Source organism: Coturnix japonica, chromosome 1, assembly GCF_054131305.1.
Source record: "Coturnix japonica strain WE chromosome 1, WE-NBRP24, whole genome shotgun sequence".
In the NCBI taxonomy this organism is placed as follows: domain Eukaryota; kingdom Metazoa; phylum Chordata; class Aves; order Galliformes; family Phasianidae; genus Coturnix; species Coturnix japonica.
In genome coordinates, this window is record NC_140663.1 from 99,010,418 (window position 1) to 99,037,703 (window position 27,286).

Here is a 27,286-nt window from a genome sequence, read left to right on the forward strand (position 1 = left end):
CTGTATGTTGTAAGAGAAAGCGTAGTGAGATTCATGCTGTCTGAAGTATGGCCTAGTGATAGAGCTACGGTGGGTGACACAGTAGCCATGACATTGGTGACCCTTGGGACTGAGGCATTTTCAGGGCCTGAAATGGGTGGAGAAATCCACTCTCAGACCCCAGGCTGAAAGATCTTCCTCCCACAGGCAGGGCCAAAGGTAGTTCCACAACCGCCCGCCAGAGGGCGCTAAGGCTCCTCAGATGTGTAGCGCGGGGGCTCGGCGAGGCCGAGGGCTCTCATTGGCTACGGCTGGGCGGGCCGGGCGCGGGGCGCCGCTTCTTAAAGGGCTGCGCGGGGCGGCGGGCGTGCGGTGCCGGGCGGGTGTTGCCGTGAGGGGTGCGGGCGGGTGTGTGTGTGCGGGGCTGCCGGGAGACATGAGCGAGGTGGGTGAATGGGAGCGGGCATTGGGAGGGGAGGGGGAACTGCTGGTGCTCTTTGGAAAGTATGTGGATGGGAAGAGGGGTCTGAGGGTGCGGGAGGCGCCGAGCGTTGAGTGTGGTGTTTGCTTTCCTAAGCTCAGCTGGGGGAGGCAGGGGTGATTTGGATGGGGCTGGGTTGTTTGTTGGCTGTATGTGGGGTATGAAGCTCGTAGCTTTTGCAAAGCTGGTTTTTAATGAGTCTCTACAGGTGTGTGTGCTCTTTCAAAGTGAGAGGTGTTGCCTTGCTTCAACCGTGTGCTTTGGTGGAGAGTTGGGGGGTTGAAAACCAGGCTTTAAAGGTCTTTACAGTGCTTTTTTCCCTGCACAATCACTGTAGAACAGATTGTGCAGAAGCCAGATGTGGGAGCTCATGGAAAAAATGACATCTCTGTAGTCTGATGCTAATGTGAGCTTCATAATTATCCTTCCCAGGTCAGTATTTAAGGGAAAGAATGTGGATAGTTCCATAGCCTGGAAGGATCACTGCCTGCTTGTAAATGAATAGGCTGTTTTAGTAGAAGCATTCTGGGGGCAAAGTAGTGTTTTTCTCTTAGGTGTGTACTTGGCCAGGATGACTCCTTGACAGTCAGGCAAGTGCCAGCCAGAGTCAGCTTGCAGCATCCTGAATTCTTCATTGCACTTTCCCATGGGGATGAGTAGTGGTATCTGTAATTACACCTCACCTACCACCTATTTCTGGAGTCTCTTTCCTGTTATAGAAGACCTGCTGCTTCTCTAACAAATGGCTATTCCTGTCTTAGCAACACAGAAAGCACAGTATCAGTTCTGACTAGCTGTTGTGCAACTGTTATGCTTTGGTGCTCTCTTAGGTAAAAGACTTGAGGTAAGGACCTGAGACAGAGTTGTGAGGAGAAGCTTATGTTTTGGTTTGTGGGTCAAGCAAGTGGGAAAAGCAGAGGGAAGCTTCCCTGTGCTTTCCTGCTGCTTGCGGAGATCTGACAGCCCGAGCATACTTGCACCATGCCTTCTGTGACCTCTCCTTGCTGCTGCCTGCATTTGAATTCACTGGGCAGAGTCTGAGCTGTAGTCTTTTACAGAAGCTACACCTTTGCCCCCCACACTGCCTGCTCCTTTAGGGTAGTGTTTAGGGAGAAATTGTCTGGTGAGGAGGAATGGTTGAATGACCCTGCCATACAAACTGCAGATGTGCAAGGCACTCGCAGGTTATATTCTTGTGCCAGGTTGTACTTGCTCAGTAATTCCACTTTCATAGTTTAAATCATATTGCTTGCTTTGTGCATGGTGTGTCCTGATGAACATTAAGATCACTTTTAATACCACCACAGGGGTTCTTTATTCATAATAAATTTCCTGGTGCCTCACAGAGCAGTATTTCTAGCACACCTTCAGAGCTAGAAATGCTGTCTTTCTACGTTGCTTAGCAGTGCAATCAATGCCTTCAGTCCTGCTGTCATTCAGCAGATAATACTGGAGCATTTATCACCCACAGCTACAATGAATGAAAGCCGACAGTCAAAAGAATATTCTTCTTCCGAAAGACAGGTGGGAGCAACTGGACCAACTCAAACCACTCCAGTTCAGAAGGCTGCTTAAAAGCAAGGGCAAAAGGGATTAGAAAGCTCCTTAAACATCTGTTTGCTCTGTTTGGATGGGGGTCTCGGTGGATTTCAGTTGTAATGCTGTAACTGATTTATTTTTTTTATTTTCTTTGTCCTAATCTGACAGAGAATCTGAGGACAGTGATTAAAAAAGGCTCATGTAGAGCCCTGGAAAGATTATCTCAAAACGGTGTTGGGATGGCTGAAAGGTTTTAGCTTATGTTAATAATTGCTAGTATTTGAGTGGAACTTAAAATGCAGTTGTAGCAACCTCTGAAAAGAGCTTTCAGATCATTTGGAAGTTATTTGTTGGGACTTTTTGTGTGGCTTCTTATTTTACTGTCTAAAACAAAATTAACTTAGTTTCTGATTATTGCTGTCCTGATGGAGAAGTCTGAAGAGAAATCGGCCATAAATCTGACTACAGTACTCCTTTATTTTCGTGCAGCTAACTTTTTCAGTGAGGGGAGAACTGTGCAGAAAGTCTTCATCTGAAATTAGTCTAAAAATGTATTTAAGGTGCTTTGATTGCTTGGTGAAGATCTGGCCCTGGAACAGGGAACTTAAGGTATAAGGGTTTACCTAGTTGGATCATGGAAGTGTCCAAATGTATTCATTGCTAGATGCTTCTTGATTTTAGCTGGAGGTGGTTCATTACGTACTGAAATAAGCTTTTAGGTGTTGAAGTAACTTTGGAAATCTGTTCTCAAGTAATTGAGGAGCCTTTTCTCTAGGTCTGTAGGTTTATTCCTTCATCTTTAATGAGCATGGAGAGAATGGCTGAGCTGTTCAGAGTTAGCTGCTGTCATACAGCGTCTGAGGCAGATGCAGCTGTTCTTCCATTAAAGATCTCTGGTCACCTAGGATGAACTGGGGAAAGTCATCTTCGATGTCTGGTTCACAGCTTATCAGTGGAGTAACTATTTGACATGTCAAGTTAGTAAGGTCGTGCTTAGACAGTATTCCTCTGGCATAAAAGTTTGCAAGAAGTATTTTTAACTATATATGAATATCTTTATGACAGTTATTGCCGCTCTTTCCTTCTGTGTTGAATGGCTCTGGCTGTTGTTAGGGATCAGTCTTACTCTTGGAGTCTGACTGTAGGATGCTTAGGTCTCTTAGCTGGGCTGGGAATACAAAGAACTCCAGCTGTTGTTTCTCTCTTGGGTTGCAGCAAGCTCCTTCCTGTTGCCTTATGGCTCTTGAATTTGGCTGCTGTATTGTGCCCATCTCTGGGAGAATCATGAAGGGTACATGATTGTGTTGCCTGTAATGGGGATGTGCAGGGTATTTCTGGCTCATCAGCTCAAATCTTGTGGGGAATGCCAAGCAGCTCCCAACTGTAGCCCAGAGTACTTAATTTGTGCATTTTGGACCTCAGACTACTTTCAGATGGTTACACAACAGTTGCATTGGAAAAGATGTTGTCTTCACTAGAAATGTGATATGCCTGACATAGGGGTCAAAGGCTTGTCCTGAAATGAGCTTCACCTTGGTCGTTGGAGTGGGAGGAGATGCCTTATAACCAAGGCAATCTACTGTGACTGTCTCCAAGGCAAGTAGTACCTCTTGGTGTGGCCATGTTTCCAGTCTGCTAGAGCAACATAGGGTGTCTGCTTCCTTACAGGTTAAAGAAGAACCTGGGATGTATTTCCATCACTTAAATACCCTAGTTAGGAGGCTGTTACAGAAAAAGAGGAATGTGGCCAAGAATGGAACCTCAGGCACAAGTGTTGGTGTCTTAGGCACAAAGGTGGTGTCTTAGCAAGCAGACTTTTTGCAGTAGGATGAGGGGGTGGGATGATGACAGTGCTTTTTTTCCCCCAGATGCTGCAGTGATCCTCAACTTTTAAACTACCAGTTTCACTGAGGTTATACCCACAATAGGTACACAGCTGCTCAGATCTGAAGTGCAACAATGTGGCAGACTGGAGGAAGAAACTGTGCAGCTGTTGTAGGATAGGGGTGGGACTTAAAGGTGTGTGAACATATATGTTTTTAACTCAAATATACTTAATGGCTGTGTAGTAAATTGCTTCTCAAAAGAGAAGGAAGGAGAACAAGTTTTATTTTAGATTTACCACTCTTCCACCAGTGGATTCAGGCATCTTCTCAAACAGCACTTAAGAATGAGGTTGGAAGCTAATCTCCTTAGTTTGGTGAAGGTGGTACAGTTTAGAGAGAAGCTTGTTTTCTTGCAGTGTGTAGAATGCTAACAGATTAAAAGAATGTTCTAGCAGGGGACAGTCAGCTTCAGATAATATTCTTTCCTTGTAAGAGGGTAACTTCAAATGCAAACCTCTGTAGCTGTAAAACAAGAAAACTGCATCCAGCACTTCAATAGGAAGATTAAAAGAATATCATTTCAGGCTCCAAAGGCATGTAATTTTTTAATCAAATGTCCCTGCATTTCTAATGTATCATCAAGCTTAAGAGAATCATCTTTCCTCCATTTCTATGCTGATTTGATCATGCTTGTGATGAAATAAGGTGTATGGGTCAGTGTTTGCTGTTATGTATTACTGCTTATTTCATAGACTTGGAAAATATGTCAGTGTTTGTGTTTTTTCTTTTTGTAACAATAGTACAACAGAACTTGTAATACATACCCTAGACACTGGGTATGTAAATCATGAGACTCTCATTGCTTGGTTGAAAAGGGCTGAGAGAAGGCTGTGTGCATCAGAGGAAAGCTATGCCTTTCTTCATCCTGTCAGTTACAGCAGAGCCTTAAAGCCACAGGGCTATGCAACACTTTATTCTTCGTGAGGCATATGATCCTTTAATAAAGATGAATAACAGCCTCTCTTTTTCTAAGAAAAGGTGTTCTGTTTCTTTTTCCTCAGTTGTTTAGACACTAGTTTAACAAAAATAGGCATGCCAAATAAATAGAAACTAGGGGAAATCATAGCTAACATTCTTTATCCCTTTACTTTTCCATCTACTTTTAATAATGACGGTCATTCTTTCTTTCTCTTATGGAAACAGATAGAGGGGACAGATAGGCTACTAGTCTCTTCTTAGGAAAAGAAATGACAGTCTTTGGAACAGGCTCAGAGCAGGCAACTACAGAAGAGCTGTAATTGTGAAACTCGCTTTTAATGACAGGATTAGGGGAGGAGTAACCCAGTTTATCCTTGCTCTCCACATCTCTTCCCTCCTTCCATATAAAAGAATGTATGGAATAAGTATTGCATTGGCCAGGTCTTCAGCTGCTATTTTCTCACTTGATCAATTCGTACCAAGTGGTACATACCCTTATTTATGAGCAACATGAAACTTGGAGGAAGAAGCACAAGTTCAGTCAGAGAAGTGAAGATTGCCTACATGCCTTGAATATTATTTACAGCTGCGTTCTCTCTCCTCTTAAAGAGAAAAGTAGTATTTTAGAGACATTGAATTTTCTTACCTTATCGCCTTAGTATGCAGTGTGTGAAATGTGACCCAGAACAGAGATGTACCTTATACTGTAAGAATGGTGAAGGTGGACTGAATGATGATAGACCACTTTTGTTGAAGCTGATTGTAAGACATGAAGAGGGAGTGGGGAGGGAAGCTGTTAAAGGTGGTGTCCTTCTGACTTCAAACTTTAGAAATAACCAGATTAGAGACTAGTGAGTGTTGTGCTTGCTCATTATGTGTGAGGTCTGCAGGTTCTTTGGTTGACACTGGCTGAACATGAGCCAGCAGTGTGCCTAGGTGGCCAAGAAGGCCAGTGGCATCCTGGCTTGTATCAGAAATAGTGCAGTCAACAGGAGCAGGAAGGTGATTGTCCTTCTGTACTCAGTTCTGGGGAGGCTGTACCTCAAGTACTGTGTTCAGTTTTGTGCCTCTTACTATGAGAAAGGCATTGAGGCCCTGGAGCATGTCTGGAGAGGGACAATGAAGCTGTGAGGGGTCTGGAGTGCAAGTCTGATGGGGAGGAGCTGAGGGAACTGGGATTGTTTAGTCAGGGTAGAGGAGGCTCAAGGGAGACATTAATGCTTTCTATGACTTCCTGAAGTGATGTTACAGTAAGGTGGGAGTCATTATCTTCTCCCATTAAACTAGCTAGAGGGAATGGTCTTAAGTTGTCCCAGGGAAATTAAGGTTGAACGTTAGGAAAAACGTCTTCTCTGAAAGAGTAATTAGGCACTGGAACATACTACCCAGGGTGGTGGTGGCATCACCAGCCCTGGAGGTGTTCAAGAAGCATTTAGATGCTGTGCTGGGGGACATGGTTTGTTTGAATATGTGGATGGTTGGATGGTCTTGGAGGTCTTTTCTAACCTTGGTGATTCTGAGATTCCCTAATGTGTGGAGAGGGAGTTCTAGCTATGGCAGGATGCGTACAGATGAGTATTTAGTGTCACAAACAGGGTCCTGATGTCCAAGGGCCTGGCAGAAGGTTTAAGCTATTTTGTCACCAGCTTTATTTTCTGCTCTTCAGCTAGCTCATTTGATTCCAGTTACCCAGTACTGCCAGCAACACTAGGGAAGCTACTGTAGAATAAACAGTTAAATGGGTGTCATGGTTTCAGTTGGAGCAGAATCCGTTTTCTTCATTGCATCTAGTATGATGCTGTGTTTTGACTATAGGAGAAAAACAGTGTTGATAAAACACCAATGTTTTAGGTCTTGCTGAGCAGTGCTGTGAGGAGCCAATGGGTGCACAAGGAGCTGGGAAGAGACAGAACCAGGGCAGCTAACCAAAACGGTCTTAAGGGATGTTTCATGTCATTAGAATCAGAGAATGGCTTGTGTTGGAAGGAACCTCAAGGATCATCAGCCTCCAACCCCCATGCTGCATGCAAGGCCACCAATCTCTGTATCTAATACTAGACCAGGCTGCCTAGGGCCCCATCCAACCTGGCTTTGAACACCTCCAGGGATGGGGCATCCACAACATCTCTGGACAGCCTGTGCCAGTGCCTCACCACAATCAGAGTAAAGAACTTCCCTGGCATCCAACTTAATTCTTTCTTCCATCAACTTAAAACAATTTTCCCTTGTCCTGCCACCATCTACCCTTGTAAAGGGTTGACTCCCCTCCTGTTTGTAGTCTCCCTTTAGGTACTGGAAGGCTGCAATGAGGTCACCCCGCAGTCTTCTCATATAACATCATGCAAAACCATAAAACTAGGAAGTTGGCTGAGTGGGCATTGCTCGGTGGTGAGTGATTGCACTGTGTTGCTTGTTTTGTTTATATCTTTTAAAATATGTATTTATTTTAATTACTGTTATTTCTCTTCATTTTCTGTCTTATTAAATCTTTATCTCAACCAGTGAGTTCTATATATATATTTTTTCCTGAGTCTCTCCCTCATTCCACTTGGGGGCTAGGGGAATAAGTGAAAGGCTGTTTGGTGCTTAAGCCACCTGCTGATTTAAGCCACAACAATGGGAGCCAAATGTTCAAGTTCTAATGATTTAAACTCAAAGGCTGTATGCTGCTGTGCACCTGAATGGGGAGGGCTGTGTGTTGTGTCACAGCACAATGTGACTGTAATAAAATTGGGGAAGATTAAAGAGCTGCAGGAAGCCTGGCAAGCTGTGTGCCCTGATGTAGAGGTATTTGTGAGGATTTCAGGTGTGTTATGTCATCCCCAGAGAAGATGCAGTTCAGAAATGCCCAAGCAAGCACTGATCAGGCCTATATCCCTGAAAGTAGGACAACTCAGTGTAACAAGCTTTTTAATCTTGTCAAGAGTTAGTAGGCTCTTTCCAAGTGAATCAGTGGCTCTTTCCAAGCTGAATCTATTGACCTGCATGATATTAAGGAAGGGTAGTGCTTTATGAGGGTGTTTTAATAGATGTAGTAATACTATCCCACAAAGAAAAGGCTGGATTTAGTGAACTAGTGTTTCTGATCCAGACTCATTCAGCAAGTCATGTGGCTAACACTGCTATCTAACATGCTGCTTTGCCTTTACCATCTCTATGAAGAAGCTGCTTGTTTCAGCAAAGCCATGAATAGGCACTAGGATGAAGTTGGGTTAGTGAGAGGAAAGAGTGCCCTCTTCTATGAGAGAACAAGGGCACTGGGCTTTGGATGTGCAAGATAGACTTCCTATCAAAAGGGACTAAACAATGCATCAGACAGGTGAGTGCAGATAACCTAAGGTAACTGCAGTGTAATGGATGGTAATGGAGAGCAGCTGGCCTACGACGAACTGAAACATGTAGCTAAAACCAAAAACATTTGAAGTGCTCAAGTCCCAAGTGTTGGGTGAGTCAGTAGGGGAGAGGTGTAGAGGCAGAAAAATAGTTCTTATTAAAAAATCACAAGCATGTCTTTCATTTGGTTTCTAGTGCTTTTTAGTCTCTAGTTCCAGTGCTCCACACAATGGGATTACTGCAGTGTTTTCCTAAAAAGCTACTTTTTCAAATCTTAAGGACTAAATACTAAGTATTCTGGTTGCTGAATTTCTAAGCACAATTTCAAAACTAGTTTGAAATACCCTGAACAGTATCTTTTATTGGAACTTGAGAGATACTGTGTAGAGTTGTGGAATGAAGTCTGAGCAGCACTGAAAACCAATTCCTGAAATTCCAAACATGTTTTAGTGGAATGTGAGGTGAAGGGATACAGAACTGCTGCAAAATAGAAGCAGCAACTTGATTGGAAGGAGGAGGAAAATTAGACTAGGCAAATGGAGGTGGCTGGGCAAACAGGTTTCTGCACATTACGTAGTGGAAAAATAAGACGTGAGGCTTCATAGCTGTTTCATATGTATCACTACTTCATTCAGATCTGACAGATGCATACTCATCACTTAAAGAGAGAATAAGCACATTGTTGGCTTGGCACACATTTAAACTACATGTGCCAGCACACGTGTGCTGCAGTTTAAGCAGGTCAGCCAAATGCCTAAGGCAGGCCGACTTCATGCCTATTTTAATTGGCCAGTCAGATTTGGCTGGCTATTGCTTCAGCTTCTTTTTCCAAGCTATGGCATAGCATTAGCATCCAAGCCAAGCTAAATATGTCTCTCCAGAAAGACTGCAGGAGACCCTCAACTTGCCTCATGAAGATTTTGTTCTGTGTTCTGCCTTGTATTCCTTGCTTTGAATAGAAGCTTGGTGCCTTTTCACCCTGGAGCTAGTTAAAGGGATGGAACTGTGTATGTGGAAACAATTAGCTGAGGATCTAGCATTACTCTTGTAAATGGCGGAGAGGAAAAAAAATGAGTTGCAAATCCAAATTCTAATAATATCTTTTGTGGTCGTATCATATAAGCCTTGAAAATTAATAGATGTTTTCATCAGACTGCCGTGTGTCAGACAGCACACAGCTGGATCTAAGTGAATGTTGTAATCTGCTTTCTGCATGAAACTTAAGTCTGTTGGGATATTAACAAAACAAATACGTGCTGGAGGAACACATTCAGGTCCTTTTTTTAATGACTTTATGTAATGGATTGTTGTTAACCATGTATGAATAAGCTGACAATATCTTGCTAATGTGCAGTGGAAGAAATGTGAATTTTGACTGAACTTGCATTAGAAAGAACAGTTCTGTGGAGGAGTATTTGAGGCAACACAATGAGGGAGCTTTGCTTGAGTGTCTGATCAGTTTTGCAGAACTGCCATGCAAGCCAGCAGTGTGTGATTGCAGCCCAGAAATCCAGCAGTATCCTGGGATGCACCAAAAGAGAGGTGGGCAGCAGGGAGAGGGAGAGAATCATCTCCCTGTGCTCTGCCCTCATGGAGCCCTATCTAGAATGCTGCTTCTAGGCCTGCGGTCCACAGCACAAGAAAGACGTGGAGCTTTTGGAAGGGGTCCAGAGGAGAGCACAGAGATGATGGGAGGGCTGGAGTGCCTTGGCCATGAAAGAAGTCTGAGGGGAATTGGATTTCTTCAACCTGGAGAAGGCTCTTGAGAGACCATGTGGCCTTCCAGTGCACAAAGGAAGACTACAGGAAAGACCAGGAGAGTCTCTTTTCCAGGGATTGAAGTAGGACAAGGTGTAATGGCTTTGCACTAAAAGAAGGGAGATTTATATTTGATACTGGGAGGGAGTTCTTTACTGTAAGTGTAGTGAGGTGCTGGAACAGACTGTCCAGAGAAGCTGTGGATGTCCCATCCCTGCAGTCATACAGGGCCAGTTTGGATGGGGTTCTGGGCAGACTGGGCTGGTAGGAGGTGTCCCTGCTCATGGCAAGGAGGTTGGAACTATATTGTTTTTAAGGTCTCTTCACTCCAAACCAATCTGTGGTTCAATGTATGGTTCTTTGATGTCCTGAGAACTTGTTCTAAGGCTAGAGCACTGCAGGAGCTGAAGAATATTTAGTCCTAGGTCAGGTGAACCTGGTGCATCTATCCTTGGGGTCAGGGATGCTGGGAACTACCTACAGCTACACTGAAAGTTGTTTTCCTAATTTCTCTGCTGCTATTAACATCAAAACTGATAGTAGCATTAATTTCACTGAGCAGCTGCAGGGTCTGGAGAGCTTCTAATTTGTGGAAATCCGTATTTTTCAGCCAGCTCTTGGATGAAGCTTGTGATCTGTCTTTTTTTTTTCCCCCCATCTACATTCTATGTGAGCATATATGAATGCTGTCCCTGAAGCTCAGCAATCAGTGTGACCTTGTGCATCACCCCATACATTTTCCTTCTTAGTGTTGTGGAGTTTATTTCTAATCGCTTGGCTGCTGCTTGGATACACAGTGCCAAGGCAGCTTTGTTAGGAACTTCATAGCACTGGAAACAAAGCTGCTCCCCCAAAGTCTCAGTGGGTCACTTTCAATGCAGATCTGAACAATAAAGGACAAATCTCTGTCAAGTACGGCCCAATTTCAAGGCAGCTTCAGCTGCCAATTCAGAGTTCCCTGTGTAGGGATGTCCTGGTGGCACAGAGCCAAAGATAACGGGTCTGCGTCATCTCTTTGTGCAGCCCCTGGGTAGGGTGCGCTGCCAAGGCTGCAGTGTGCTCTCAGTCCAGTGATTTCCCCTGCTGCTGGAACAGCCCCACAGAAGCTGCTGTCAAAACTGTAAATGGCTCTCGGGCTGCTTGCGGTTGCTGTCTGTGACCACACTGCTTGCCTGGGGGGGTTGAAGAGCAAAGTGATGCATAAACATCCATGCTGCTTCCTCATGCTGTTGTCTTGAAAATCAGAAGGCTTTTCCCTATGGTGGAGGCAGGATGCTGCTTTGTACAGTGACTTGAAACTTCTGTAATCAATAACGTCTCAAAACCTGGCTGGGTGGCAGTTCTAGCAGGCTGTAGTAACATCTGTTTACCACTGAAATAAGTAAGGATGTGAGGAGGAATTTTGTTTGAATTGTACAACTGGAAATAAATAAATAAGCTAATAGCAAAAACACCAGAACTTCTGCAGTCTGGAAAGATGCACAGTCTGTTTTAATAATGATAAAGTCGATATGATCAGATATGAAGCAATTTGTCAGTGCAGGCTTCTGCCATCAATAACCAAGCTGTCCCTTGAAGACAGCCTCTAACTCAATTACAGCTGGGTTTGTATCTTGGCAAATTAAATTACCCTCAATTTCAGCAGAGTTTGGAGGAATCAAATATAAAGTAAATATTTGTTTAAGAAAACCAACACCATCCATAATCAGCTATATCATGCCTGAGCAAGGAGCCTGACCCCTTAATTGGCTTAGTGCATTCTTCCCATCCAAGACTGCTAATATTAAAGGGTATCCAGGATGCCCTCTGAATTCAACACTTTGCTATGGTCCCCAGGGCTCTGATTAGCTCCTCATCAATTGCTACAGTTAGCTGCCATTAACTGTGCCTGTACAGGTGGCCAAGGCTTATAATGGAGGTATGCTGTTGGCATGTATCTAGACCTCCCCTGTCTCTGAGCTGCTTTGGTAGCACCTGGCTGTGTGGGGTTTCTTTGAGCTTGTGCGACATCACAGGGAGATACAGATCCATGTTGAACTGACAACTGATGAAATGTTTTGGGATCTGCTTAGCAAATAATATTTCAAATTGGGGCACTAGAATATTTGAAGTTTAAAAAATGTAATGATTCCAAATAACTTCTCTTGAGAACACCATGGCTTCCAGATTCTTTCTCTCAAGATCTGCTGTTCCAGCTTTTTAGGAGAAAGCCAATTCAGAATAAAATGAGCTGCTGAAATCATTGGGGGATGCAAGGAGATCTTTCTTCTTAGGAGTGCTGTGCAGCAGTGCTGGAACAGATAACCCAGAGAGAGTGTGGATTCTTTGCCCTTGGGGCTTGCAAGACCTAGCTTGGCAATGTTCTTCCTCAGGGTATTTGTTGGACCAGAGACTTCCAGAGGTCCCTTCCAGCCAGTAGTGCCTTGGTTCTATGGTTGGAATTCTGCATCCTTCCATCTGTACCCCTCTATTTTTGAGGTAGGGCTCTTGCATCTTCCTATGGAATGATCTCCTGAGATTATAGCAGTTCCCACTGTGTCTAGAAGAATTAGAAGAGGCGAAAAACAAAACAAAACAAAACAAAAACTTGAATATTTCAAAGCAAGGTATGTTTTGGTACTCAGTTTCCCGAATCAAATTGTGGTGCTTCCTCCCTGCTTTACAGCCTGTTGCCTGTTCTGTTAGACTGATGCAAACAATTAAACTCTTCTTAAGCTGATTATTATTAACTGTAATAATCTTAGTGATGCTATTTTCTGTATGGCTTTGCAAGCAATTTTATTTGGACAAATAATGCCCTGAGGATGGAGAAAAATCATCATTATCTTAGAATCGTCATAGAATGGCCTGGGTTGAAAAGGACCTCAAAGATCATCTAGTTTCAACCCCTCTGCGCATGGGTAGGGTCACCAACCACTAGACCAGGCTGCCCAGAGCCACATCCAGCCTGGCCTTGAATGCATCCAGTGATGGGGCATCCACAGCCTGGACTGGATCACACAGGGATGGGGAGTTCTGAAGGCTGGTTTCCTGTCCCAAACTTCCTTTTCTGGAACTGTGGTGCCAAATTTAATGCTACCAGTAGATAAGAACTAATAGGATTAAAAAAAGCAAGTGACCATCCAATGAATTCCAGTCATTTTTCATTTATACTTCACAGCTTAATCAATCTATTTTTATGTAATTGAAATATTCCTCTCGGGTCACCTTGGTATTTCTTATTTATCAATTTGCAGTATAATTAGAGGACACAAGCATTACCATCCTTGTCCAAATGAGAGCTGAGGTATATTCTTTTGCCAGTTAGTGTTCGACGGCTTATTCTATAGTTAATTTTACTCTGTTTATATTGTTCTTAATAGAACTTAACGTGCAGTTTAGAGATCTCACAGTGCCGCAGTGAGATTCCAACTCTCACTCAAGCAACTAACACCACTGAAGTAAACACAAGTACTTGTTCACATACAAGTTTTCCTGTAAATAAGCCTTGCAGGATCAAGCCCTGTTTCCTGCAGGAAAGAAAAAAAATGAAGGATTACTTCTCAAGGCTGGCACGGTAATTAACAGGATTTGGGAAATACATACTTGCAGATGCTTTCAAAATTAACTTCAAAGATTCCATTAATCCCTGCCTCAGAAAAAAAAAAAAAGTGATTACAATGTCTTTGGAGAAATATCTACTTAATAACGTTTTTATTCAGAATATGATAATAACCTAAATATTAAACAAGCTACTGTTTGTGCTAATTATGTTGATCATGTTTGGTGTTGGTGTAAATATTCAGTTTAGAACACTGCATTGAATTTGAATACAAAATCAGCAGGTTTTCAGTGTGTTGATTTATAAATTGCAGTGTTGCATTGGTGAAAGTGGGGCATAGTTCTCCTCTGTGCTATTAGAATCTATAAATACAGCACTGTAAGTGGGTTTCTGCATCTCAGACAGTGATTCTCTCTGCTCCTTCTCATTAGCTGCCTCCCTCTTTACCCTGGAAGCATACTGGGTGCTCTTGCTGAGGACTCGCTTCAAATCCAAAAGCTCTGTTTAGTCAATAGTGAACTAGCTGCACCTTGCTGACTGAGCCAAATGCTTGAACACTGCAAACACCCCCATGATTAAGGCACTCTGTCCATTGGGTGAACTAAGCATTTTATGTAGACTTATTCTTATGTAGTTTAAATGGCTAAAAGGTGCAAAGATGTGAGTGCTCAGGTTGTATAATTTTTAGGAAGATATAAGGAAATTGCACAGGCAGATGTTTCTGGAGAGGCTGTGTTTCAGTAGCTTGATTCCACCAACCTATGACTTCTTACCTTTTGGAGCTAGGCATGCTGCTGGGCAAATGAGGGGAGAACAGATTGTATTTTGTCCTGATTACCTCGGTGGCAAGAGCCAAACATTGATTCACAGTGTCTAAGAAGAAATGCATTTCTGGTTATCTACTGCTGTGTTGTTAATTTCTGAGAAATATTTTCTTAGTTACTAGGATGTCAATATGTGTGTGTGTCCATGCTCGTGTGCCTTCAGTGACTAAGGAAGTCATAGAAAACCAGTCCACAAATTCCACCATAATTTGAATCACATCTGCTCATTTTGGCCCAGTTCTGGGGTTTTAATGTATAAAAATAGCCATAGGAGATCCTTAAAATTAAGGACAATCAATAGCTAGTCAAGTACAACACTGCTTGACTGCATGAAGATAATTACAGAAATAGTCAGAGTGCCAGGGAATGTTTAATTTTGACAGCCGGTATTGAAAGATGAATCCTGGCACTCTTGCTCTGGCAATATTATGCTGCCCTGGCAACGCAGGACAGGCAGAGAATAGAAAATTCCCATTGTGCATAGGGACATGAAGAGAGTTCTACATAGGTTTCTATACTTTCACAAAGAACTGAGATCCTAGGTTGATAGCAGCCAGGAAAAAGCGGTAGTCTCCAGGAAGTCATTTCTACCAGAAACTGCTAGTCATAAAAACAACTGCTTTGTACTGAAGTACATATTGATAAATGTTTTTCATTTCTCTTGAGCGCTCAAAAGATATCATCTGTGATTTCATGCAAAGATGTACAAGAAGTCTGCAGGTATATCAGACTCACAGATACATGCAGACAAAGTAGTGGCTAGATGTTCTGTATCTGTTGCTGTTACCTTTAATGGGGGCTTCAAAGGATGATTTTATCTCACAAATATTCAGTTGTGGGGGGAAAAATATGTGGAGAAACTTGCAGAGATGGCAAAATAAACCAATGAGGAGAGTTTACTTCTAACAAAGTTTGTTAGTGGTATTTGAGCTTCCCTGGGACTCTTCAGTTCTATCTGTAAGCGTTCTTTATGTAACTAGTGGGGTATAGCATCAATCTATATCACAGACTGGTGTTGGAGACTTTAAATTGGAGTGAATTTGTGAGAGAGTTTGTGCATGACTCTCCTGTCACATGCCAAGATGCATTCTGTTGTTCCCTGTTCATCTTCATGCATTTTGATATACAGTTCCCAGAAATCTCCAGCAAAGAAGAATTTCACCAACTTGCACTGAAATTCCAAATTCTACAGAGTATATCTACTTGTTCCAGATCATAGATATTTGCTTTTTGCCTCTACTTAAGTTTTGGGTCTTCATCTAGTTTCTGACCTCAGTTAGATTTTTTGAAAGAGCAGCAGTTCCACAATCCCCATTGATTTCAGTCAGTTCCAGATGTCACCTCATCATGGAACTGTTTTCCTGTGCCATGCTTGTGTAATGTAGTGATTAACCAGCAACAGCAAATGGTTTCCTCAGTGCTCACTACCTGTTTTTCTTTTTAATTTAATTGAGTATTTGATTTTCTTTTTTAATAGCAAATTCATACCTAATAGAAAAAAGCATGGAAAACATTTTCTCATAATCAGGAATTGCATGTAAAGCATTTGGACAGGAAGTACATGGAAGATGAGGCTATATGAAGGATGTAGCGTTGTGTGTTTTCTATCTTTGTTTATATCTAATTGATTGCCTATAGTGTGGAGGAGTGGGCATGCAATTGTAATGTCCTCGAAATTCTACCTAGGGAAAGAAGAGAAAAAGCACTGACACAGTAATGACAATATAAGCTTTGGGATCTTCCCACACCTGTAAGCGAAGTGAGCTCAGCTTTGGCTAATTTCATTAGCCTAAACCTTTCTGGTACCTTTAGAGATCAACCAAAACTAAGTAAAAATCAGCCTAGAACGTTGTGTCCTTTTTCGTTCCTAGATGAAGTCCACAGTGATTGCACAGATTCGAGGTACTGAACAGGAGATACTTAGACCTGAAATCAGTGGGCACCAACTCGGTGCATCTTCAGATTGTTCTGCTGCAAAGCAGGAAAATTACAAGCTGTACCTGAAAAACTTGGGAAGTCCTTAAGTGAACACTTATAAAATTTTTATTTGAAGAAAAGTTACGAACTTAAGTTTCTAAAATATATTTTTCACTGCTTTTTCTCATTCTGGTGCTAAAGCAGCTGCTTTTGGTAATTACAGCAGAAGACTGTGGAAAAACACCTGTGAAATACTTTGGATGCATCTTATACATTTAACAGAAAATTCAGCATAGAGAACAGATATCACTGATAAGTGATAACAGCACAAATTTTAGTGTCTCTTGGCATACAGCTGGCTGACCTATGACACAGATGTTTTTTATGCTGTGTTGTACCAACATGTATTTCCTTTTGTCACACACTTGATGCCTTTTGTGTTAGAGGCAGACCTGGTAGCAAAATGAGGCTTAAGAAAAGCCTAGGATTTGTGCAGATTTCCCTGCTGTTCTCCAGTCGATGAGAACAGAGCGTGCTAATGATATCCAAAATATGTCAATGAAATAATTGCTTAAAAAAATTCTGATTCAAGGCCGCGCTGGCCATTTCTGATATTAACTTTACAGAAACATTCCACTGTCTCTATTGTCTTAATTTTACCCTTGAGTGCTCTTATTTCTTTCTTGTTCTTTTTATTTTCTTTAATGCAGAAACAATCTACATTTAAACATCTGCAACCACTGCTTCACTGGGGTACAGCATGCTATGCCATATTGGCTCTGCACTCAAATGAAAGATAAAATCATCTGACCCATTTGTCTGAGTTCCCTGACAGTCTCACCTCCTGATACTGGGCTTTCCATACCTCCTCAAAAGTAACTCCTTTGCCCCAAGAAACTTCATAACCAGTGCTTGGATACAGTCCATAAATCCTGAGGTGCAACTTTGTACTGTACCTGAAAGGGTCTGAAAATCTGAATACAAGAAGTGAACGGAACAAAAAGCAAAAATTAGGTTTGGGATTGCAGGGTAGGTTAGGAGAATGAATAGAAAACCTCACTGCAGTAATTTAATGTTCTTATTGAGAAATCCTCCTGCCTGAAAACTCACTTTTTGCCCTTAGTTTGTACACCTGGGGACTAATTCTGTAGTTTTTACATTACATTAGCGGGCTACAGTGTATGGCAATAAGAAGGTAACAGGAAAATAAACCTATTCTTCTCTTCTGTGGTTCCTGGCGGTAGCCCTTTTTCCTTCATCTTCTGACAAATTGGGAGTGACTTTGATTTTTGGAGACATTTTTAATGATGTGCCTTTGATGTTCAGCAAAACCACTGAGTTAAAAATTAATATAGCCCCAAGCAGTCATAAACTATGTTTCTTCCTACGCAACGTGGCAACAAAACTGTTTATCCTGTTTTACTGGATAATCATTATGGCTTTGGACTCATGTTCATTTTGGCTCAGATGTTTCCTCTCTGATACCCAATGGACAGTTTATTCAGTGCTTCTGTCCTAGTCCTTGCCTTACAGAATCTGGGGAACTTCAGATTTGAGTGATGGAAAATGACTATGAGTTACAGGAAGCAAAAGGATTAGACTACTTTAAGCTTTTTAAATATGGTCAGCAACTTGGGGATTCCTTATTTAAAAACAAAGCCCAGAAGTTAATACTATTTTTTTTTATTTTTATTTTTTTTCTATTTCAACATTTTTAACTTGATCCATTGGCTCTGAGGACAATATCTGTTATGCCAGCTTCAAAAGGGCTTTAATCCATTGCTTCTTGAAAATACTCCTCCTCACGTTCAGTCCTTTGTTTAGAATGACATTGGAAACCTAAGCCTTGTTTTGCAACCTGTGGTAGCATCATGAAAGGTGAAGAAAGAAGCAAGAGGCTAATGCTAATAATATCAGCATCTTGAAAATGTTTTGTTTTGTGTTTATTTTTTTTAAAGTAGATTCAGTGATTGTATTGAAGTAAATACTGAAGGCTTTGCAAGTGGATGAATATGTTGTATATGGCTTTTTTTCATAACAATTGCAATGCCCCATTAACAAGAAACTGATTTTCTCTTTCAAATCCATTGGTCTTATTTGGAATACAGCACAGTGCTTTTGGATGAAATTATGTATGCAGCAGAGAAGGAAGGGCTATCAGAAGCTTGTTTAAGAGACTTTCAAGTTTCATTCTCTGTATGTCTAATGGTCCCCAAACAAGCTTTGTGTATTTAGTCTGATTTTAACTTATAAAACAATTTTGACCTCATGAACAGAATAAAGTCTTCAATGGCTGAAGCTGAGATTTCATTTATTTTCTTTAACAGTACTTTCCCTTCTCCCAAAGGGGAAATCGTGAGACATGAAATGTGTGCTTCCCTATTCCAGCATTGCATCAGCAGCAGACCAAACCTGACAGGTATAGCCTGGGGAGGAAAGAGAAGCCTTCATAACAGCTAGGCAGCAGAGTCTGAAATACTCAGAAGGAAAACCTAAAAAAAAGCATTTAAAAGTGAATTTTTAGAGGAAGTAATACAGTTAATGGATTTTTACTTTATAGAAAATGGTATTTTATTTTTTTTGGGAGGTCCTGGTAATTTACACTGAAATCTTGTTTCAAATAGTGATTGAAATTGAAATATTGAAGTATTAATAAAGCTTAATGTAAAGGCATAAATGTTAATATCTTTAGCAAAACTGGTGACTTATGGCTGTTGTGAACTTATACTTTCAGATTTTTTTTTTTTTAAAAAATAGCCCTTTAGGATCTTTTTTTGGATTTTTTCAGCATTATTAGCTTTTTTTTTTTTTTTTTTTCCCTCCCTGTTGCAGACTGTGAACCTCCAGGGAGAAACAAAAATATACTTCCATTGCTTGGGATGGTAGATATGGACTCAGTGTTGTTTTCTGTAGGGATTCTGTCTCATTGCACAGTGTGAGATGAGGCAAAGGCAGCAGAGCAGAGTCATGCGCTGAAGCCTGCCACAGGGAGGAAGATGAGAAACCTCACCATGGGCATGTGGATGCACGATAGACCATATGTAGCTTTTTTTTTTTGCCCTCCTGAGGGGTTTGAAGAACTTTTCCTTTCTCCCTCTGGCTTTCTATAATGAGAGCTAAGAGTAAACATGAAGGTTTTGTACTTACATCATGAATACTCTGAGAATGCAAACACAGTGGGAGATGAAGGACAGAAACTAGAGGAGTTTTTAATCAGCTGCTCTGCAGTAAATACCTGAGGATAAGTATGCCTGTATGATTCTTCATAACAGAATGAGTATGGACATCCATATTTTAGTGCAAACCATGTGGTTTACAGTGCTGCTACAGTTGTTAACTTTCCTGATGCGTGAAGATATGTTGCCTCTGAGTGCAACCAGATTTATTCACTGTAAACTTAATACTCCTGCCTTTTCACATGGACAGCTCTAGAGGATGGATTCTTTAATCTGTTTCAGTAATACATATTAGTATGAATAATTTTGTGTACGGAATGCAAATCTTACCAAACAAGTTTACTAAGCACCTTAATTCCACCTGTGAGATGCTCCCTCTGTGGGGTGCAGTATAGAGGTTTTTACTGAGTAGCCATTCTTAAGCTAGTATGTTATATAAGTGTAACCACGCTAATACAGCTTTGCCGTGGTGAATATCTGTTTGGGCTGCACTGGCATTTGCTTTAAGTCACTTAGTATTTATTCACAGTATTTTGCATGGCGTGTCATGAAGGTGTTCTTTAGACTAAGTAAGTTGAAGTGGGAAGTTCCATCTGTGCTTGAGGACAAAATGGAAAGTCTGACCAATGTCAAAAGAATCCCATGAATGGAAGTATGGCAGACACCCAAGGGAATGTCCTATTGAAGCTCATACCTTTGCACTGTTTTAACCAGACTACGCGTAGCCCATACTAACAGGTGATAGCAGTATACATACATGTTACATGCATAGTACCAAGTACCTAAATAGTACCTATTTAGACTTCTAGTTTTCCTAAACAGCATCATAAGATGGTGAGTGACTATCCAAGAGATTGAAGGGAAGTCTTGCTGTAACTGCTAGCAGTTCCAAGAGGACAATCCAAGTTTGTTCTAACTGCTTTTTCTTTCCCTCTTCTACCAGAGACAAGGAACCGGAGCTACAAATGGAAAAGATAAGACGTCTGGTGAGAACGGTGAGTGTAAGCTGTATTTCTTGATGGAGAATACTGAGCCAATTAAATAGATATGGATATAGATATTTACTATAATGACAGATGTCAGACAGCATCAGTCTTGGTTTTTTTTTTTTTTTTCCTCTGACCTTTTCCATGTTTTTGAAAATCTCTAAGGGCTTCATGGGATCATGTCCTTTGTATATTTAAATCATGCATTTAAGTAGAGATTTGCTCCTGAGTTTGTACTAAGTAAATCAAATGTTCAAATTCATTACAGCTGCAAAGAAGGCTAGAACACGATAGTGTTTGGTATGTGAGAAAAGAACAGAAGAGAGAAGATTAAATGTTATAAGTAGTTGCTTCATGATTGAGGAGGGTGTACAAAAGTAACTAATTACAAAGACTTGTCCATAAATGTAATTTTCGTGGTCTGATTCCACCTAACTTTAGGCTGATATCTGAGGTACTAAAGTTAGAAGCCACTTGCTCAGAGCTCATCTGAGAGTTGGTGTGGAGGAGATGTAAATGGGGCAGATCATATTGACCCTACAGCAAATGATATCCTGACTTTAGCATTCCACATAGCTGGATGAATGCTCCACTGTTCAAAGGGGCAAGTTGGTTTCTTGGTCTCTAACAGGATGGCAAGCAGAAATCAATTACTACTCCACAAATGGTACAAAAAATTCTATCTAGAAAATGGTTTTTGTTAGTTAGTTTGTTTTTATTGCTTTTAAATATAAAAGAAGAAAACCAACTGAATTTTCAGTAAAAACATTTGGTATTTAGTTGATAACTGGTTTTATTTCCTACAGGAGGCAGAAGCACATTGCATACCAACAATCACTCGGTTAAAATCCTGTTACCATCAGCAATATTTTTCAGAGGAAAACATTTTGATCAGCTTTAATTATAGACTCACCCGAATATGAGGCAACAGCATTTTGTAGACTTTCACAAACAGGGAAGTGATTGAACTAAATAAAAAAAGTGCTGTTTGCTCTGTTTGATCATCTAGCTCTAATCAAAAGAAGTATGTTCTGGTAGTTCATCTTCTCCAGCGAAAAGCAAGAAGAATGTAAGTGTCTGCTCTGAAAAGTTAAGGGTTTTATTGGGGTGAGATATTTGAGCAGTGATTTTAGATGTGCATTCTGGTCTTTGTGTTGGTTTGCCCAGAAACATGAGGCCCTCTACTGCAACATATCCTGAAACACTCAGTCTTTTTTTTCTGCTTAGTTTTCATATTACCGAGAGGTGACTTTCCCATAAGAGTTGTTTGCATAATGCTACAGTAAATGAAATCAGTGGATGATGTTCCCAATATGATAAAACAAAAATTAAAGGATGGAAAAAAGAAATAAATATTTTGGCTTGTTATAGTGTTGAATTAGTGGGAACAAATGTATCCTGACAGCAAAGCCATTTGCATCCTGAAGTTAACAGGAAAGGAAGGCAAGCAAAATTATGCCAACCATTCGGGCAGCATGGAAAGCATGTTTTTCTCTTTGCCGTTAAAGCACGTTATGAACTGATAGCCCATTTACTATGAATTTCTTTACAAATAAAATCATCCTACTGCCAAATTTAGCTTAGATTTGCTTATTCTGCAGCCTTTTTAGGGGCAAATTTCTGTTTCTCCTCAAGGAAAATTTTGACTGGGTTGCGTTATTAATTCAAATATTCAATTCTACTTAGTTGTAGCATAGTTTTATGTATAATATGAACAGGCAAATGCTTACTTCATCTTAGTTAGATAACGTAAATTATTTTTGTAATGAAATTATAACTAAGAACCCCGTCACCCACATAAAAGAGAGCAGCAGCAGGGGAGATAGAACACAGTCCCTTTTTTCTCCCAAATCCACATACTTGCAAGAGAATGAAGTAGATTTAGACCTTTCAACCTGAGACTGAATTCTAAATCAAAGAAGCAGAACAAGTCTGTCTGTCTGCACTTCATTAGCCGTATGTAGTTAGAATTTGAGCAAAAGTAATTTATTCTTGAAACTGGGTGTGCTGTAAAACCTACTTACAAAATGTAATATGCTGTCTATTTTGGCCAGACGTCTGCAAAATGTGCATGTTTTAAATTTATTTTCTTATCAGCCACTTCTTCAGATGATCATTTCCCTGTCAAAATGAACCTTTCCCTCTTGTTGGAAAAGGGAAGTGGAGGGGAAGAAACAAAACTGCCTTTCATTTTAGTGTAAAATGTGGAGTTGTACTATGAAAACTGTTTGAGAAATTGAACTGGCATAGTCACTGTCCTTGCTCTTGATTACAAATCTAGGAAGAATGGCCAAGAACTGGCCCTGACAACAAATAGTGATGCTCAGATCTTGTTACGGTTTTGATTCACATAATGGAGAAACTGCTGTGGGTTGAAGTTTTTTGTGGAGAGTGAATTTTTGGGTCCATCTCTAGGCTGAGTCAAAACTGGAGAAACTAAAACCAATGTCTGTGACAAGTGTACTTTCCCTCTTTGAAGATGTGTATGGGGTTGCTGTTGCTGTAAAGCATTTAAGGAAACTAAATATCTGAAGCCTCCTTTTATAGTAGTGGTAGGTTTGGTAGTTATTAATGAATGTGTGTTGTTTGATCTCTGGGCAGCGATACCATATACTCAGTCATATTTAGTCACTCCAGCAACAGCCTCTCTTAGTCTTGTTAAATGTCTCTGCTGGAGGTTTTTACTACAAAGCAAAAAATGCAGGCTGAGTTGATGCAGCCTTGTTCTAGCAGCCTTACTCACTAGTACAAGGGGATGTGCAATGGGAAAGACAGCATCAGAAAAACTGTGTGGAGTAGTGATGTGTGACAGTGTGTGTGTCAAAGTCTGCGATAATGGGAGAAGAAAATCCTGTACAGAAACTGTACTTGTGTTGTGTGTTGATAAATGGACTGTACCTAGATGGGACCTTCATTTGTCAGCAGTATCTTCCTGCAGACTGCTAAGTGGTAGTGTCTCTTCACTTCCAGAGTACTGGTCATTAGCAGACCTCCACTGTATTTGTATAGTATACACCACTATATCCTCCTGGCTTTATACATCAACAAGCCAGTAATTCTTGAAGATGTATCTGTATTATAAATACTGATTAATCTCTTGGGTTGGAGCCAGTTCTACTGATGTTGAAGGTCAACAGTGAAATTCTCAGTGACCACACAGGATGACATTTATCTGTCTTGACCTTTTAAACAAGTTGTAGTTTGGTCTTGATCATGACCTGTAAAAGGGCAGATAACGATCCATCTCTTCCTAAAGAATAACAACTACTACAGAGTGCTATCATGGTATATCAGTGGCTTGAAAAAAGCAAGTGAAGTCAGTGTAAGAGTACATGACAACTTCAGTGGGCACTGAATGTTGCAAGGTGGTATCATACAATCTACTCTTTTCAGACTGGCACATTTAGCAGGATAACAGCTACGTCAGAACCAACTATTATTTTCTTTAGATTTACAATACTCATTTTTCCTATTAATAAATCTCATTCTCTCTTCTGTACGTAATGCGTGTGATTTTTAGTTGATATTTGTAATCATTATCTCAGGATATTATATCTATCACTCAGCAATGTGAATATTAAAGATAATAAATCCTTTTTTTTTTTTTCTTTTTTTTTCTTTCACATGATAAATCCCCAGCTCTAAGTAAAAAGAAAATGAATGCTTTTGAATTAAGTTGCATGTTATGGTGGAGTCAGCCTATGCAGAAAGGGGAAGATAGTCAGTTGTACTGAGAAACTGAATCCATTTTTTTTTTGTTTGTTTCTTTTCTGTTTCCAAGCATTTATCCTGACAGTTCATGATATTTGCTTTGAGTAGTTAGAAAACTGTAAGTGGATAAAGACTCTGGGTTTCTTCATCTCTTTTGTGTACATCATGGGTCGGTTCTGCACAGGAACTCATCTAAAATGGAGGCATCTAAACTGACTTAAATCTGAATACTTCTAGAAAAAGAAAATTAACTGTAAAGATTTGTATATGTTGGGATGGAGCTCTCATTAGTAAATTCTCTTTTTTTAAGCATCTTGTAATGCAGTCAACTGTCCATTCACTAACTTCAGCTGCTCAAGGAATTTGGTAAATTATACACTCTGTGCCTGCTGCATTCTGAGGAGAATGCTAGGTCCAGCAGGGTAAATAATCATCTTCATAGTAAATAATCATCTTCATGTGGAGTTCTTAGATCAGCGGTGCATTATTTCCTGGCTAGAATTCAGGATTGTTATTATAGTAGACTTTAATATAAATATTTGTTTGAGGACTCAAAATTAATTTTCCACTAATATTCTCCAATGACTATTTAAAAATATACTGGTTTTGGGAACAGCCCTACAAATGAACTTGTGGAGAAAGGTTTCAAAAAAGAAAGGAAAACATAAGGCTGATTTGTGTAAATATTTAAATATGCTCATGGAATGTGGGTTTGCCATGTCCGCCCAGATCTAGAGGTCACATTCTTCACTCACAGGGAAGGATAGTGATTGAGCTGTAGCACTGTAATGCCTTGTGCATTTTGTTTTTCCCACGGAACATAGCTTGTGAGGCAAAAGATGAAGCAGGTTTCTCTCTTTGTTATTTCATCCTCATGGCACTAATCAGAGGTTGAGAAGGGTACCATAGTCTGGAACTATGTGTAGTACTGAATTTTCTTGGGTTTTCTGTTGAGTGTTCGGAGGAAATGGCCTTGACATCTTAACTTTCCTCACTATGGTATTCTGCTAAAATACTCTTGTCCCTTGAAAGCAGTGCCTCACAGAAGAGGGCCTCCTAGTCAGGAAATGTCTCCCTCCCCCATTTCATTCAATCTATGCCCAGAAACAATTTTTGTTCTATCTCATAGAACCCACCTGATTCTGGTGGGGATTAAGGAAGTGGAAGATTCAACATAAACTGGCAATGTGCACTTGCATCCCAGAAGGCCAACCATATCCTGGGTTACAAGAGAAACATGATCAAAGGGTAAGGGAGGTGATTACTGCCCCTCTACTCTGCTTTCGTGAGACCCCACCTGGAGTACTGCATCCAGTTCTGGAGGACCCAACATGAGAAGAACATGGTGCTGTTGGAGCAGGTCCAGAGGAGGGCTACAAAGATGATCAGAGGACTGGAAAACCTCCCCTGCAAGGACAGGTTAAGAGAGCTGGGGCTCTTCAGCCTAGAGAAGAAAAGGGTCCAAGGAGACTTTATAGTGGCCTTCCAGTACCTGAGGGGCTTGTACATGAAAGCTGGGGAGGGACTTGTCATAAGGGCATGTAGTGACATGGCACAGGGTAATGGTTTTAAATAGGAAGAGGGTAGACTTAGACTAGGTATTAGGAAGAAATTCTTGATTGTGATGGTGGTGAGACACTGGAACAAGTTTCCCAGTGTGGTTGTGGATGCCCTCTCCCTGGAAGCACTCAAGGCCAGGTTGAATGGGGCTGTGAGCAACCTGGTCTAGAGGGAGGTGTCTCTGCATGTAGCAGGGGGGTTGGAACTAAGGGTCCCTTCCACCATGTACCATTTTATGGTAAGTGTGAAGTAAGAATCTTTTGCTGTACTTCAGCCCCCAAATCTCAGAATAGAAAGTCTGTGTTTCAGTAACTTTCCTAGATGTCTGAGCAGCCATCAAATAATGTAACACCTTCATAAAGCCTATATACAAAAGTGTTTGAACCCTTTGCATAGTTACGTAAGTTGTATTTTATCATGTACAGATTGCTCAGGCTCAGACAAGGGTGTAAAAATCCTGTGTGAACTCAGTGCTGAGATCTGTAGCTGAGAGCATTTCAAATGAGACCTGGGAGAAAGCAAGTAATTCTGGATGAGTAGCTATGCTGTTGAGATGGATTTCATGGTAAAAGCAGTACAGGCAGCCATATCCACTGACTTTCAGGAATTTTCCTGAGGAAACACAAAGAAAAAGTTTAGCCAGAACCAAACCAAATATGTCCCAGGTTCTCTTCTGACCTGTATCTCTTCCTTTGACCTCCTAGTCTGTGTATCAAGGAATCCAGCAGTCTCCTCAGGCAGCCAGCATGTCTCAGCTGAAGACAGATCTAGCCTTTAATAACAAGGCTCTCAGATTGTTCACAGATCTTCCCTAGAGAGGATGCTGAAAGGAACAGAGGGGAATTATACAGGAACTTCATTTCCTCTCCTAGGTGAATTTCCATTTCTTGAGGCCAGGGATAAGTTTAAGATCTCTCCAGAGAAATACAGTGTGCTTATTTATTTAGAAGAGCGTTAACAAGGATAGTTCACCAAAAAATTTCTTATCAGCAACTTCTGATGCTTTTCTCACTACAAAAACTTTCAAAGCAACAGCTTACATGTTTTTGAGAAACTGAACACCTTTTTATACTGGAGCTTCACCTACCCCCATGTGTCTGCACACACACGGTGGCCATCTGGTTTCTGGGGAGGGCTGTCTGTTGGAGTTTGAAGGAGAGAATATACCTGACTGAAACTTCAAATAATAGTTTTGAGAGCCCGGATGCTGCTTGTATTCACCTGTTATCTGACACACCTGGTATGATATTGCGTATTACTGATGGATTTTATCTGGTGAGGAGGTCCGTTCATTTTAAAATGTTTAGTCAGAAGCATCTTAAAGCATCTTATTAAAAGTTCCAGCAATGAACAGAGCCAGCAGTGCTCGTGTAGTCCTGGCCAATGTCCTGTCTTCAGACTTCCCTGGAAGTTTTCATTTTGTGTGTTGTTTGCAGCTACTCTCATGACTTCCAAATAAGTCCATCTCTAGATGCAAAGAATACCACGTTATGCACATGCAGTGCTTCTATGTGCATGTTGATGCCTGATGTTATGCAGCTTTTCTGGTGTGTCATTTTGTTGGTGGTGGTTTGTTGTGTTTTTTGTTTTTTTTTTTTCTTTCTTAAAATAAATGCACTTAAGAGGCAAACAATAGTTTCCTGTCTGATAAAAGAGTACCAGGAAAGCAAATCATAT

At 40.9% G+C, this 27,286-nt stretch overlaps 1 protein-coding gene across 1 annotated transcript in view; it reads left to right on the top strand.

The window, feature by feature from the left end:
- The first annotated feature begins 348 nt into the window (after positions 1-348).
- Positions 349-27,286, top strand: part of PCP4 (Purkinje cell protein 4) — a 50,255-nt gene continuing 23,317 nt past the window's right edge. Inside the window, exons 1-2 of the mRNA XM_015882850.3 lie at positions 349-424; positions 20,296-20,347. Coding sequence (XP_015738336.1) covers positions 416-424; positions 20,296-20,347 — 61 coding nt within the window. The 5' untranslated portion in view covers positions 349-415. The remainder of the gene's footprint in view (positions 425-20,295; positions 20,348-27,286) is intronic.